Here is a 13,680-nt window from a genome sequence, read left to right on the forward strand (position 1 = left end):
GTAGTGGCAGACCAAGGAGTAGTCTTAAACCATTTTTTAAAGCAAATTGCCATAATCTTTTTTAGTTTTAGTTTTTCTTTTTGTTTGCTGCCTGGAATACAATGCTTGGCTAGGCAAGTTTTCAGTATTTGGTTCCTCGGCTCGAAGCGGTTTTCCAAGTTCTTCTTTCTTGCCCTGCTTTCTAATATTTTTCTTCACTAGAACCGCGTAAAAGTCCTGAACGATATCAATTAGCCTTAGATTCATTGTTTCTTCAGCATTTTATGAAGGAGCCCTCGGTATACTTTTTAAGACTTCTGAAGGATCATATGGATCAAGCCCTGTAGCTATAAGAACTGATTTAAGGTTGTTGCTCACATTTTGATCCACAGCAACTAGTCTGGTAACAATGTGAAAAGATATTCTTTGCTAGCGCCGCAATCCTTATTATAATAGGAATTGAGGTGCTGGACTTAGTTTCACTTCTCCATTTGTCCGATATTACCCGTCATTTTGTTTTCATTGTTGCGAAAACTGCAACATCTAATAGTTGCATCATATGTGTACTATTTGGGGATAAAGGTGTCATGTAAATGTTGTTCTGCTCGCATGCCTGGATTACCGAAGGAGAGAAATAGAAGGATACGTTATCTCCGATTATGACTTTCTTCTTAAAAGTATTCATATCTTTAATTAGGCAGCAGAATAACGAAAAACCATTCACTAGATGTATTTGCATAAACCTTGTAAACATCCATTGGCGGAAAAAGTTCACCTGATACTAGCCGCTGCTTTCAAATGTTACTGAACCTGTTCGACGCCTTTTGTTTCCTTAGTGACCACTACCTTCTTAGCTACAGAATGATCCTGAACGTTGGTCTCATCTTAGTTAAAAACCAGTCTACGATCTGTATTCACTACAACGTTTTTAATATTCTCAAAGAACTCATTAATAGTATTGGCCAATTGTTTAGCTGCACGTGTTCGTTTAATATTAGTGGCTAAACGAATATTCAGGTTGTTTCTGATAATAAATTGTTCTTGAAAATCACTACATGGAACGTCGTTTTTGAATCCTTTTATAATAGGTCCTTTTTTTCTAAATATGCAACATTTGCCCTATATCCGCTTTTGTAAAGGGAAAACTCCATCAAACAACTCAATGTCTTTTTCAAAAAGTCCTCCTTCACGGGTATAATCATGGTTGGGTGACCTGAACGCCGTTAGTGGGTGCTCTCAACTTATTTTGAAAGATTCCTAGAGAAATTTTTAAAAAAATTTGTTTTTTTGTGAATTAGGAAGGGCCTGAAGACTTTTCAGTACACTACAGAGTTGCAATGTTTACATGATTTTTTTGTCTTTGCTTAATACCGCCCCTAATAAGTGTCTTTTGTAAATCGGCTGTTAAATATATGTACTGGTTGAACAATTGGTAACACTCCCCCACTTTTTTTTCTTATAATGTCTTGGCATTTTTACCTAATGTACACCTATGAACAAAAAAGAATATATAAGTATCAAAACATAGCAACCTGCGAAAGTAGTTTGAGGGTACCAAAATAATCCCAATTTATGGAATACGACATGTTTACTCTTAAATATACAAGGTGTTTGAAAGGTGAGTAGCCAAACGGAAATGGTGAATAGGTGAGGTTACTGGCTATTTAAAACGCATAGTATTTTTTTGTTTTTCCTCAAATTTAAGGAGTAATATATTTTTTCGTTTTTTTATTAGATTTTCCCCGTTTTTTTACTTTAACCTTCAATTTTTTTTTATTTTTGGCCAAAATGGCGCACAATTAATTTTATTTTAAAGACTAGTGTTGTCTCATTCAGATTTAGGTAATAACTGAGAAAAATATTTAAAGAGAAACTAATAGTGGAGTAACAAACTTCCTCAAATCAATAGAAAAAAAATGTTACGTCAACTTTACAATGGAAAAAAAAAAATTATAAAAAAAAGTTGTGTGGTTTTAAAATGTGTTAAAAAACTTCTCTAGTTAATAGTCTTTCTAACGATATGCCACATGTAACAAAAATAATTAGGTAACTTACGAAAAACAAATAAGTTTGTCTTCAAGGACGCGTGAACCAATTTCTTGAAAGCAACTTAATTGAGCAGGTATATAAACTTATATCTCTTTCTAACACTGCTAAATCTGTTGCGCTATCTCTTTCACCGTTCTAAAACAGCTAAACCTATTGTGCCTATTAAAAAAAACCTATTTTTTTCATCAAATCGTTTATTTATCAGTCTTGCTCAAATTGATGGCCATTATTTTTAATACACGCGTAACATCGCTTTCTTATTTCTCTTGTGGTATACTGTCATTTTAATTCATGTCTTATTATTACAAAAGCGTCATTAATTTTTCTATCAATTGTTCCCTTCTATTTATAGGTTCGAAATACACAAGTTCTTGTGCACGGCCCCAGACGTAAAAATTAAGCGGTGTCAAGTCCGGTGATCTTGCAGGCCATGGAATAGGGCCATCTTTGCCGATCCAAGTAGTGGGAAATGCATTGTCTAGGTGCTCCCGGATCGCCAATCTCCAGTGCGCTGGGCACCCATCGTGTTGGAACGTCATTTGTTCTACATTGAAAAAATTTGGAACCCCGTTCAAATCTAGATAATTATCCCCATTCAAATTATCCGGTAAATAATGTGAACCAATAAGAGTATTACCAATTAGGCCTGCCCAAACGTTTACTGAGAATTTCCTTTGAAAGGACACGACTTTCTTCATTTTTGGGTTTTCTTCTTTTGGGGCCCAATAATGCAAATTATGAAAGTTGGTAATTCCCTTCCTTGAAAACTTGGATTCATCTGTCCACAGTATGTTTTTCTAGAAATCGCGGTTATCCACGTCCATATGTAGCAGGAGGCGGCAAAACTGAATGCGTCTTTGGTAGTCGTATTCTTTAAGATCTTGCACGGGAGTGTAATGAAAGGGATGCTTTCCGTTGGCATGAAGAACAGACCAGACCTTCCATATACTTAGGTTTAGATTGGCAGCTACAGTCCGGATGCTCGTTGTAGGATCTTCCTCAAAAGCTTTTTCACCATTTCCGTTTGGCTACTCACCTTCCAAACACCCTGTATTTTATTTAGAAACCATAAGCTTTTCCTCTATATATTATTTTAAGTATTTTAGAAAGTAAGCTTTTATACTTTAGAACATTTAACAATCTGCCTATTTATTAATTTTTATTTTAAAGATATTTAATAAAGAACCAAATTTTTGAAATATCATCAAGTTTTATTTGATTTTAAGGTGCATGGGTGAACCTCTGGCACGTGCTAACGTCTTCCTATTTACCACATCTATCCTGCAAAAGTTCGACATTCACATGTTACCCGAGTACCCTCCCGATATGAAGATTGTAGATGGGGTCACCCCAGCTCCTCTACATTACAAAGCGAAAATCACACACAGAAAATGTACTTAGGAGAAAAATAAAAATGTAGATTATGAAATAAAACGTTTATATATATTGGTAGTATAAGATATATATTTTCTATTTATTTATTATAGTGATAATAATTATTAAATTTGGTTAAAAAATAACATTTTTAGCAAGAAAACAAACAACACGTTAAATCTTGTAAATTGAAAACAAAAAATTATTAACAAAAAATATATTTTTCACTTATATATTAATATTATTTAACAATATGCGTGGATTTTTTATATACTTATTTACATAAAATATTTACATAAAGGTACAAAGGGTGTTTCTCCGGGAACTACATCAACTAAAATTTGTTTATGTCAAGAAGGACGTCAATTTTTTTGTTATAATTAAGAAGAGTCTACTTTAAATACCTTTCTGGTTTAGGCCATATGATGATACCTTGGCTAATAGTTTTCTAGATATGAATTAAAAATCGTCTTTTTTAGAAAAGGTTTAACATATCACTAAAGGATTTTTACTTTCATGTCCTATCTACAACATCAACATTTTTGATTTATGACGCATGATGGAGTTGCACTGGATTTGAATAGTTTATTGCAGATATATATTTAACAAATATTAAGAGGCTTATGAAGACTTTTTTCTGAAAAAAACTCTATGTATGTAAGCCCTTATTCGAATATTTTTAAATGATAGTTTAATATTTTAATCACCCCAGGGTTTTACCTCTTAAAAGATCATAGAAGGTTATTGTACTATAATCTCCAACGGTTTCGTTCCTTAAGCAGAAACTTGTTCTAATACAGATTTATCTACGGTTCTTAAATGCTTCAACATATCATAGAATTGCTTAGAATAAGAAAAAAAACTTGAACGAATGATGAAGAGGAAGTATAGATAAAAATTATTAATTAAAAAAGTAAAATATGGAATTAAACATCAACAGTTAATAAAAATGGGAATGATCTTAAGTGAGCCATGTTTCAAACACCAAATTATTTGAATTGACTGGAATAACAATAAAAAGAAAATTAAGAATTTTTAAACTATCGGAAAAATAATAAGTGATAATGAGTAACTATAGCCGATATTTCATATAGTGTCTTAGAAAGTTATAATTATATAGTTATACTATCAAAATAACCAACGTTTCTGGAAAAAGTATTTAATTGCCCAGAAAGAATTATCACAAATTGCTAAAAAATTATTATAATCAGAATCGAACGACCTAAAATAAACAAATAAACAAACATTAAAAATACCTTCATAAAAGATAGGAACGAATATGAAAAAATCAAGTAAAAATGATTCCAAAACAATCTGGAAGAAATAATAAAGAACATCGTTTTCCATCAATAAATCAAAATAACCCCAACTGTTAGGCGGATAGCTACACCTGCCTGGAAGATATAACTTTAACTGGTCATATTTCAAAAACGGTGTGTCTATTGTCGGCATTTTGACAGAATAAATAACTAATTAATAACTATTTAAAATTTTGCGTCAAATGTTTAAAAATTTGATAATATATAGGATGTACCAAATAACTTAAAATAGATAGCACGTACTTTCGCTAAAACCGAAAATTATAATAACATATAAATATTTTACAACCAGATTATATATTGAGCTTCGCTTTTTTATAAAAATGTGTTTTTTTTTGGATTATAGCTTTCCCAAAATCGGTCGATGAAGTTTCCGGAGAACCACATAAATTGTTTCACATTCTTACACGATAATTTGGAATATACAGGGGTGACTCAAAATGTTCAGATACTTTAATGAAACTTCTTACTTTAATGAAATACACCCCATATATTCAAAATTCATGTCAAAACCTGCGCGAAAATAATGAAACTTTGAATTTAAAAACCGTTTATTTTATATAATATTTATCATCGACTCTTAATTGCCGTATACACAAAAACACATATTCGACAGATGTGGTTAAATTGTTATAGAATAAATTGTTATAAATTAGAATAAATAATTTAAAAAAATATAAAAGAGTATAAAAGAGTTGGTCAGAGATTTCGCCTTTTTATGGAGATGAGATTCTATCTAGCACAACCTAATTATATTTGATTAATAATTAAATAGTAATTAAGCCTGATTATTGGTATGTTTACATAATTACATTTCTTAATAACCATTACCAATTCCTTCGTTTCGGATTTATCAGTCGGGTTGGTTTTGACAAATATACATATAAAACATCGAATTAATATATGAAGGACTGAGAAGCTAAGGGTTACATGTCACATATTTTTCATAATGGAGTTAAATGCAGAAACTTACTCTTTTAAACACTTTAAAAGTCTTCAAGACTACGAAACATGGGTATAAAGTACACTGACCGTAAAGGTAAAGTACACAATGAAAGAAAAGTTCAGGCATACGACCATGAATGCCGCTATAAATGTTGCGAAAATATGAGCGAAGAAAAGCGCCACGAATTTTTTAATGAGTACTGGGGTCTGGCGAATTGGGAATTACAATCATCATTTTTGAACTCTGCAATTATAATAGAAGATCTGCATAGGAAGAAAGAAAACACTGTACGTGGAAAGTCCCATTCTTGTCAATATTTATTAGGCGGTCTAAGGGTCTGCAAGGAATTTTTTTAAAAAACATTAGATGTGTCAAATAAGCGTGTTACTAACATTATTGCTAAGAAGAAAGAATCTGGAACAGGAATACCAGCTCGAGACCGTAGAGGGCGAAAGGTTCCAACCAATAAAATTACCGTTGAGAAAACTGATTTGGTCAAACAACATATTGCTGTTCCCTAGATATAGTAGTCACTATTCCAGACAGCAAGCTCCAAACCGAAAATATTTAAATGCCGACTTTTGATAAAATCTTTTGTCCGGAACAAGGAAAGGAACCTGTTACTCTATCTTACTATAGGCATATATTTAATACATGTTTCAATCTTAGTTTCCATCGAGCATATACTGACACTTGTAATAATTGTGACAAGTTTAAATTAGCTATTGAGCATGGAGATCTGGAAGCTAAACAAGCTGCAACAATCACTAAAGAAGTCCACCTACGTAACGAATACGTAACGATACGAACGTAAGGCTGAAAGTGCTAAAAAAGAAATGGATAATGTTAAAAAAGAAGTAAAAGATGATCTTGCCCATAAAGCTATATGTTTTGATCTTCAAAAAATGTTGCCCACGCCGGTATTAACATGTACAAAAGTGTATTGTGCAAGGCAATTATGGACGTATAATTTTAATGTACATGATATTGGGACCGATGATGCGTTTATGTTTCTTTGGCATGAGGGGCAAGCATCAAGAGGATGCGAAGATATGGTATCGTGTTTAATCCAGTACATCAAATCGTTGCCCTCTACGGTCACTCACCTCACTGCTTTCTGTGATAATTGTGGTGGGCAAAATAAAAGCCAACTTACGGTAAAATTTTGGTTGTATGTTGTAAACACAACGCAGATTGAAATTGTCGACCTAAAATTTTTGCTTACTGGTCATTCATATAATCATTGTGACCAAGACTTTGGTAAAGTGGAAAATACCAAGAGGAACACAAAAAGAGGTGTTTTCGTTCCTAATGACTGGGTGGATATTATAGCCACAACTAGCAAAAAGTTCTTAGTGAAGAAAATGTTGGATGAAGACTTCCTTACTTTGGATCCCATAAGCATACATTTTGTGAAAGCTGTTAAGGGTATTAGAAACATGCAGTGGCTGCAGTTCAGAAAAGAAAGTCCTTACACTTTGTTTCACAAAAGTACATTTAATAAAGAAATGCCATTTTTAGAGTACAACATGCCTGCAAAAAATGTTGGAAGGATTCCAAAAACCTTGCCTTCTCTTATCCCTAAACAAAATTAAAAAAAAATAAAAGCATCAAAGTACAAAGACCTTGTTGGCCTCCTACCATTTGTACCTCCCGTACATCACCAATTCTATAGATCATTAGACTATGAGGGAAATCGTTTGGTGCACACAAGACAGAACATCCAGAAACAGCAAGAAGCGGTTCAAGAGGGACATCACAATCCTGCCGATGATGAAAATGAGGATCCAGAACATGAAGACAATGTTTATAGCAGTGACTCAGAATAGTTCTACAAGTGTTATTTAAATGACATTTTTACACAAACTGTTAGTATTTTGTTAAGCCACCTTTTATTGGAAAAATACATTTTTCTAATTTATTTGTATCCTATGTTTTATTAAACTCCTAATTTCTATAAGAAGCCAAGGGGTACAAGTGATGACTTATCAAATATTGCCTAATAATCAATATGAAAAGTACTAAAAAGCATATTATTTTTCTATATTATGATAGTCTAAACCCTAGCAATTAAAACAAAACTGGTTTAAATTGTCATACTTTTGCCTGCATTTGATTACAACAATTTAACTTTAATTTGAGTTCTCAAATTAAAGTTAAAAAAAATTTAAATCTCAAAACTGACTTCAGTACACTTATACCCCATGGCTTCTCAGCCCTTCATATAGTGTTTAAAATTGAAACAAATATATTTAAAATATTTATTTGGTGAATTTTTTGAAGAATGACTTTTATGATTTATGAATAATACATAATATAAAGCATAAACAAAAAATTTCAAGCTTGTAAGTAAACAAGATTATGTTTATTTTGATTTTTATATTTTAAAAACATAACAACTTTTACTACGCCAGTGTATTCATGTTTTTTAGAAATATCTTTTATTTTAAGGCAAATAATGTATTAAGTCTTTGCAATAAAAACTTAATAGATTATTTTGCGACCCCAAATAGAGGATCTACAAAAAAATTTAAAATTATCTGGATCAAATGAAAAATACTGATTTTAAATTGTAAAAATCAACTACTTCACTGTATTATTGTTTTTGAGAATAATTTTGTTACACGTACACAAAATAAATCAGCCTTTTAGGCTAATAAGAACCCATTTATTTTGAATTTCAACATTTAGCCGTTAATGATTTTTTACAAATTTGTTGCCAATAGAGCTATTTAAAATCTGAAAAAAACTTTTGTATAGGTCTTATAATGACACATAGGCATTCGAAAAAAAACTAATGAGCTCTGGCAGTAAAATTTACAAAAATAATTTATTCTACTAACTATAAGCATCTATACAGAAAATTTTAACATTCTAGGTCGACTAGAACATTTTTATATGAATGTGTTTACTATAAACAGAATTTGAACTACGCAATAATGTTTTTGGTAATAACTTTTACTAGGTACAGAGAATCTTAACAAGGAACTTTTTGTGAACAATAAATTATATTTATAATAAATACCCTCTGCGAGATTTCTCTTGAGATTTCCGTATGTAAAATGTGATTCCTCATAATAATAGAAACATCTGCGGTTATTTGGCAAATGCCGTGCCTATTAACAATGAGGTACTGTACCTCTTTATGTGGATAGATGTGCTTAAATTAAAATTCTTGAAAAGTTTTTATTCTTTTCTTCTTTAGCAAACTATTTGCCAAATACCTTATAATACTTAAAAAAGCAATAAATAAAAAAGATTGTTCTTTATTCCATTTGATTATTTATAAGTTACTTTGACCAAAATGAACATATCAACTTATTGTTTGATGGTCAATTAACTACCAAACACTAACTAAAAGACAATTTCTAATATCTGTATACATTTGCGAGCATATGTAACAATATAATCACTATTTACATTAAAGGCATAACGTAGGTATTATAAGACTCGCAAAAACCATCCAATTAAAGCCATAAACCAAACCAACCACGTCAGCTTAACTACTTCAGTAGTAAATAACATTTAAATACTCTGTAAAACTTAAACAATAACATATAATAGGGGATGGGGGTTTCTTCGAAACTATCACAGACTGGTTATGGAGGAGGAGGTGTACCTTCGCGGTATCTGATGGTAGATCAGGGGGTAAAGAGGTTCGATTTCCTCCGAACTGGTACTCGCCGATGGTCACCTCGATGCCAACTCGTCTTGAATGTAGATCTGTAAATACACAGTTTAAAAATGATTTATGTAAGTTGGATAACTTATACCTCGCTCAAGATGGCCCAATTATCGCTATCGGAGTGTACGTGAAGTCTAAGGGCCTGTATTTTACCTAAGCTGTCATCGACTGTACCGGTTGCTATACCTGAGCTTTCAAATTTGCCTGGAATAAAAAGAGATTGTTAGATTATTCTAATAAAAAGCAGATTTGACAGGTTGCGAATATCATATCAAAACTCAGAGATACTAAATGTTATCTTAAATAGACAGCTATAATTATTGATCTTCATTCAAATCAATTAACATTTTGCAGTTTCTATCATAAAAATCACCCAGAATAATTATAGAATTTGTCACTGGAGGTCATATCGTCTATTGCGTCTTGTAATTCTATAAAATGTAAAACGGAGGATTTACAAAATTTAGGACATGACTGCAGCGAAAATCCAAACTTCCCGCTAAATTAAACAATAATTTTCCGCCAATGGTAACATTTCCTTTTGTACAAATAAGGTCGGTTTTGTTCGCATTTTAATACAATTTTAAGTTCTCACTTGCGACTATAGTCAAACGAGTCAAACTTTTAAAGATTACTTTACAGTTAGTCAGTCAGCTAAGTAATAACTTCCACAATGAGTGAAAAAGGGCAGGTATATCTCTTAAACCACTAATCTGTAAAAAATGATGATGGTAAAAATTATAAAATATGATAGATTGTTTCTGGACTACTATATTTTTAAGGTTTTGTGTGTATAAAAAAAGGTCCGTTTTTCTGCTTATCGTTTGTTATTTTTTAAGTTTAGGTGTAGCATTTAGCTGCAGGTAAAAGAAACTAAATATATGAGACTCAAAAGTTTTGTCACCTTTTATTTATACTAAATTTTCAAAAGCTCTTTCTATCGGCAAAAATAAGTTAGAAACTTATTAATTGATTAAATTTAATTAAGAAAACAACTAAATGCTTGTAAAAAAACTTCATCACTATTAAGATTTTTTAAAATTAATTTTTTTTATTTTTTAAAACACATTGCCAGTTTTTCTAGTGAAAAATCATTAAGTATCGTGTATTTTCACCTTTAGCGATTATACAAGCTTGATGCATACACATACTGTCTATTTTAGTTATTATAAAATTAATTTTATTATATTTTAAATAATTATTATTTGATTTGAAAAGGAATATATTTTTTAAATTAAACTCATGTCATAGATTAAATAATATTGCTATAGTTAATCTGTGCGCAGGTCTTATTCTTTTGATCGACTAACCTAGCACCACGAACTTAGTAAATATACCTGGACTGCCAATTCAATGGAAAGTAAATGACCACTACTAGGTGGCCGCCATTTTGCGTGATTGTGTCCTTTCGATGTTGGGCACTCTGACAAATTTCAGTTGTACCAATAGTAGGGAAAGAAGACAATTAAAGTTTTTGGAAGGATAGATGCATGCACTTTAAAATATTTGTTTTTTTATTCTGATAAACTTGAATCTTGAAAATCCTAATACCATGAAAATGATGATCTTCATTTAAATTTTTGGTTGTGTTTACTTAACAAATTTAGTTAAAAACACTTTTATTTTCTTTCTATTTTCAAAGGGTAACTAAAATTGTTTCTGTCGTCCTCCAATAAATTTATTTAAAAATCATCTATCCTACATGTTTCGGACATATAAGATGTCCATCTTCAGGAATCTATAAAGAACCGAGGAAACTTATAAGCTAAGGATAAAAAGTGTTGAAATAAAAGGTATTAAAATTAACTTACATACAATGAGGGTTTTCGTCACAACATATAACCAGCTATCGTGCTACTGTTTTTCTATTTTTACTTTACGACTTTGTCTTCCTTCTATGTACAGTGTTTCCATATTAATAGTAACTACCATCTATAAAAATCAAAGTATAGATGATTTTATAAGTGTTTGTAATTAGCAAGGGTTTATATAGTAAAAAAATAAACAACTCTATACTATATTATTCTATCATAAATAACACAGACAGACAATTTTGAAAATCAACACAGACAGAAAAAAATAATTCTGAGGAAACTATATCACCTGATGCAGACGATATACCCAGTTCGATATACTCACAATTATTGATCGTGTCGAGCCGTGATTTTAGAATCCCAATGATGGTTAAAAAACAACGTCAATGAAAAAAATAAATTTGGTTCGTGACAGGTCAACCGTACGCCGAAACTACAACCGAAACACTGAAAATGTTCAGAGTGACCAACATCAAAAGGACACAACCACTATAAAAATGGCGGACACCAGGCAGCGGTCATTTTCGGATGTGGTGGCCATATGCATTAGCAGTCCGGGTATATTTATTAAGTTCGTACCTATCACACTTACGGGACTATCTCAAGACCAGTCCGTACATACATAAAGGTGCGTTTCCACCGGAATCGGCATAGCTGATCCGCAAAGCCGAATCTGTGGAAACGTGTTGCCGATCGTCATAAAAAGGCTATCGGCTTGCCGAACGGCAAACCACCAAAAGTCGGTCGAGATCAAAGGAAGCCAAGACGAATCGAAGTGGTGGAAACGCGAAGCCCATCGGCACAGAGATTTTGGTGCGTTGTCAAATTATTATTTTCCAGTTCTCTGGCAGAAGTCACGGATGTATGTACTGCGCTGCGAAAATAGGTAATTTTTGAATAATGAACTGGAGTAACGGCGGCCTTGATAGAGCTCTATCGTTCTCGAAATGTACTGTGGGATTCCAAAAGCCCATTTTACTAAGATAAAAATAAGAGACATGACGCCTTCACGGAAATTGCTCAGGAGTTAAATGCAGATAAGACCGAGATTGAGAAAAAAATTCGCTATTTGCAAAGTTATAGCTAGACGATCTTGAACAGAGATGGCTTTTCGATAATTTGTGTCCTGCTTACTAATCATAGGTCTTATCATTTGAAGTAGGTGTTCAAAGGCACAGCTAGATATTCGAAAAAAGTTTTTGAAACCACCGTTACTTCTGTATTCTAAATTTAACACATTTGTATCGTCAAGTATTAAGTCCTTTATTAAATCACTTGCACTGTATTTTTTTCTGCTTTGAAGACTTGGTCTGACCCAAAATGTTGGTCGTCGACGACGCTTTTTTTGAGCTGCAATAAATTATGAATGCTGCAGGGGCAAGAATCGCGTCGTCGTCATCGAACATTTTGATGTCGAATGGCTAAATAACGAAAATTTGGTGGAAACAGTATAGAGGGTGATAGGCTTTGTAGATCGGCTTTGCCGATTCCGGTAGAAACGCGCCTTTAGAGATAGTTCAGCTTACGCATAGAGAAATGAATATTAAACTTTAATAAGAAATGAATATTATACTTTTAATTACTCTATGAGCTTACGATGAACATACTGTTTATAATGCTATATATAGATTATATCTCGCTTTCTTTAGCAAAATTAACATTACTAAATATATACCTTTATATACAGGGTGTCCCGTAAATAGTGGTCCAAATGAAAACTCCTAATAGATTGGACTATTTCCAATCAGAATAATCCAACATAGCTCTGACGAAAGTGTTACGGTTTTCGAGATATTTTGATTTTTGCGAAATTTTAAGAAATACCTACCTGTAATCAGTTTTTTTATGGTGTGTCACTAAATGAAAAAAAAATCACAATTTCTTCGGTTGGATATTATTTGCCGATAGATGCGCTTTATGATGCGTATTAAAATTTTTCAGTTATGCAAATATTTTTCACAGGAAAAATTTTTGAAATTGCAATATCGGATTTTTTTTTTCTTTTCAAAAAGTTTGAAGTCTTATGGCGCAATAAAATAATAATAGAATCTTGGTGCCCATTAGCGTAAAAACTTATTTATTCCATGCCGTATTAAAGACAAAAACTTTTTGAATTTTTTGTTAACCTAAAAAAAAATGGTTGTTTTAATGCCGAAAGAACTATTTTGTGAAAAAAAAATCGTTTTTTTTTCGATGCAAATTAATTCGGTTTATTTGTGTTTTGCAATTTTACAAAAGGTGTTCAAAATGGCCACCACCTGCTGCTATACAGGCCCTACACCTTCTTATAAAGGATCGCTTAATCCGTTGAGCGTGGCCAGCTCTATTTATCTCTTGAGCAGCAGTTATGCAGTATGGGTCTTCTGTATACAATTTCTTTGAGGCATCCCCAGTAAAAAAAATCAAGAGGATTTAGGTCAGGTGACCGTGGGGGCCACAGTATAGGTCCTAGACGTCCGATCCATCGGTTAGGGTAGGATTCATTTAAAAAATTTCTAACTTGCACACCGTAGT

The 13,680-nt window shown here is 32.2% G+C and overlaps 2 protein-coding genes across 7 annotated transcripts in view; one reads left to right on the forward strand and one right to left on the reverse strand.

The window, feature by feature from the left end:
* The window catches only part of LOC126750271 (probable cytochrome P450 303a1), a 35,877-nt gene extending 32,403 nt beyond the window's left edge, over nucleotides 1-3,474 (forward strand). For all 3 annotated transcript variants that reach the window (XM_050459838.1, XM_050459839.1, XM_050459840.1), the window contains one exon: nucleotides 3,255-3,474. In XM_050459838.1, coding sequence (XP_050315795.1) covers nucleotides 3,255-3,429 — 175 coding nt within the window. In that variant the 3' untranslated portion in view covers nucleotides 3,430-3,474. The remainder of the gene's footprint in view (nucleotides 1-3,254) is intronic.
* The window catches only part of LOC126750268 (alpha-1,3-mannosyl-glycoprotein 4-beta-N-acetylglucosaminyltransferase B), a 168,156-nt gene continuing 157,925 nt past the window's right edge, over nucleotides 3,450-13,680 (reverse strand). For 3 of the 4 annotated variants that reach the window (XM_050459833.1, XM_050459832.1, XM_050459835.1), the window contains 2 exons: nucleotides 9,441-9,556; nucleotides 3,450-9,390 (listed from right to left, as the gene is read on the reverse strand). In XM_050459833.1, the coding sequence (XP_050315790.1) occupies nucleotides 9,358-9,390; nucleotides 9,441-9,556 (149 nt within the window). In that variant the 3' untranslated portion in view covers nucleotides 3,450-9,357. Of the gene's footprint in view, nucleotides 9,391-9,434; nucleotides 9,557-13,680 lie in introns of those variants that run through there. The other variant, XM_050459834.1, reaches the window with a different exon arrangement.

Source organism: Anthonomus grandis, chromosome 2, assembly GCF_022605725.1.
Source record: "Anthonomus grandis grandis chromosome 2, icAntGran1.3, whole genome shotgun sequence".
NCBI lineage: Eukaryota > Metazoa > Arthropoda > Insecta > Coleoptera > Curculionidae > Anthonomus > Anthonomus grandis.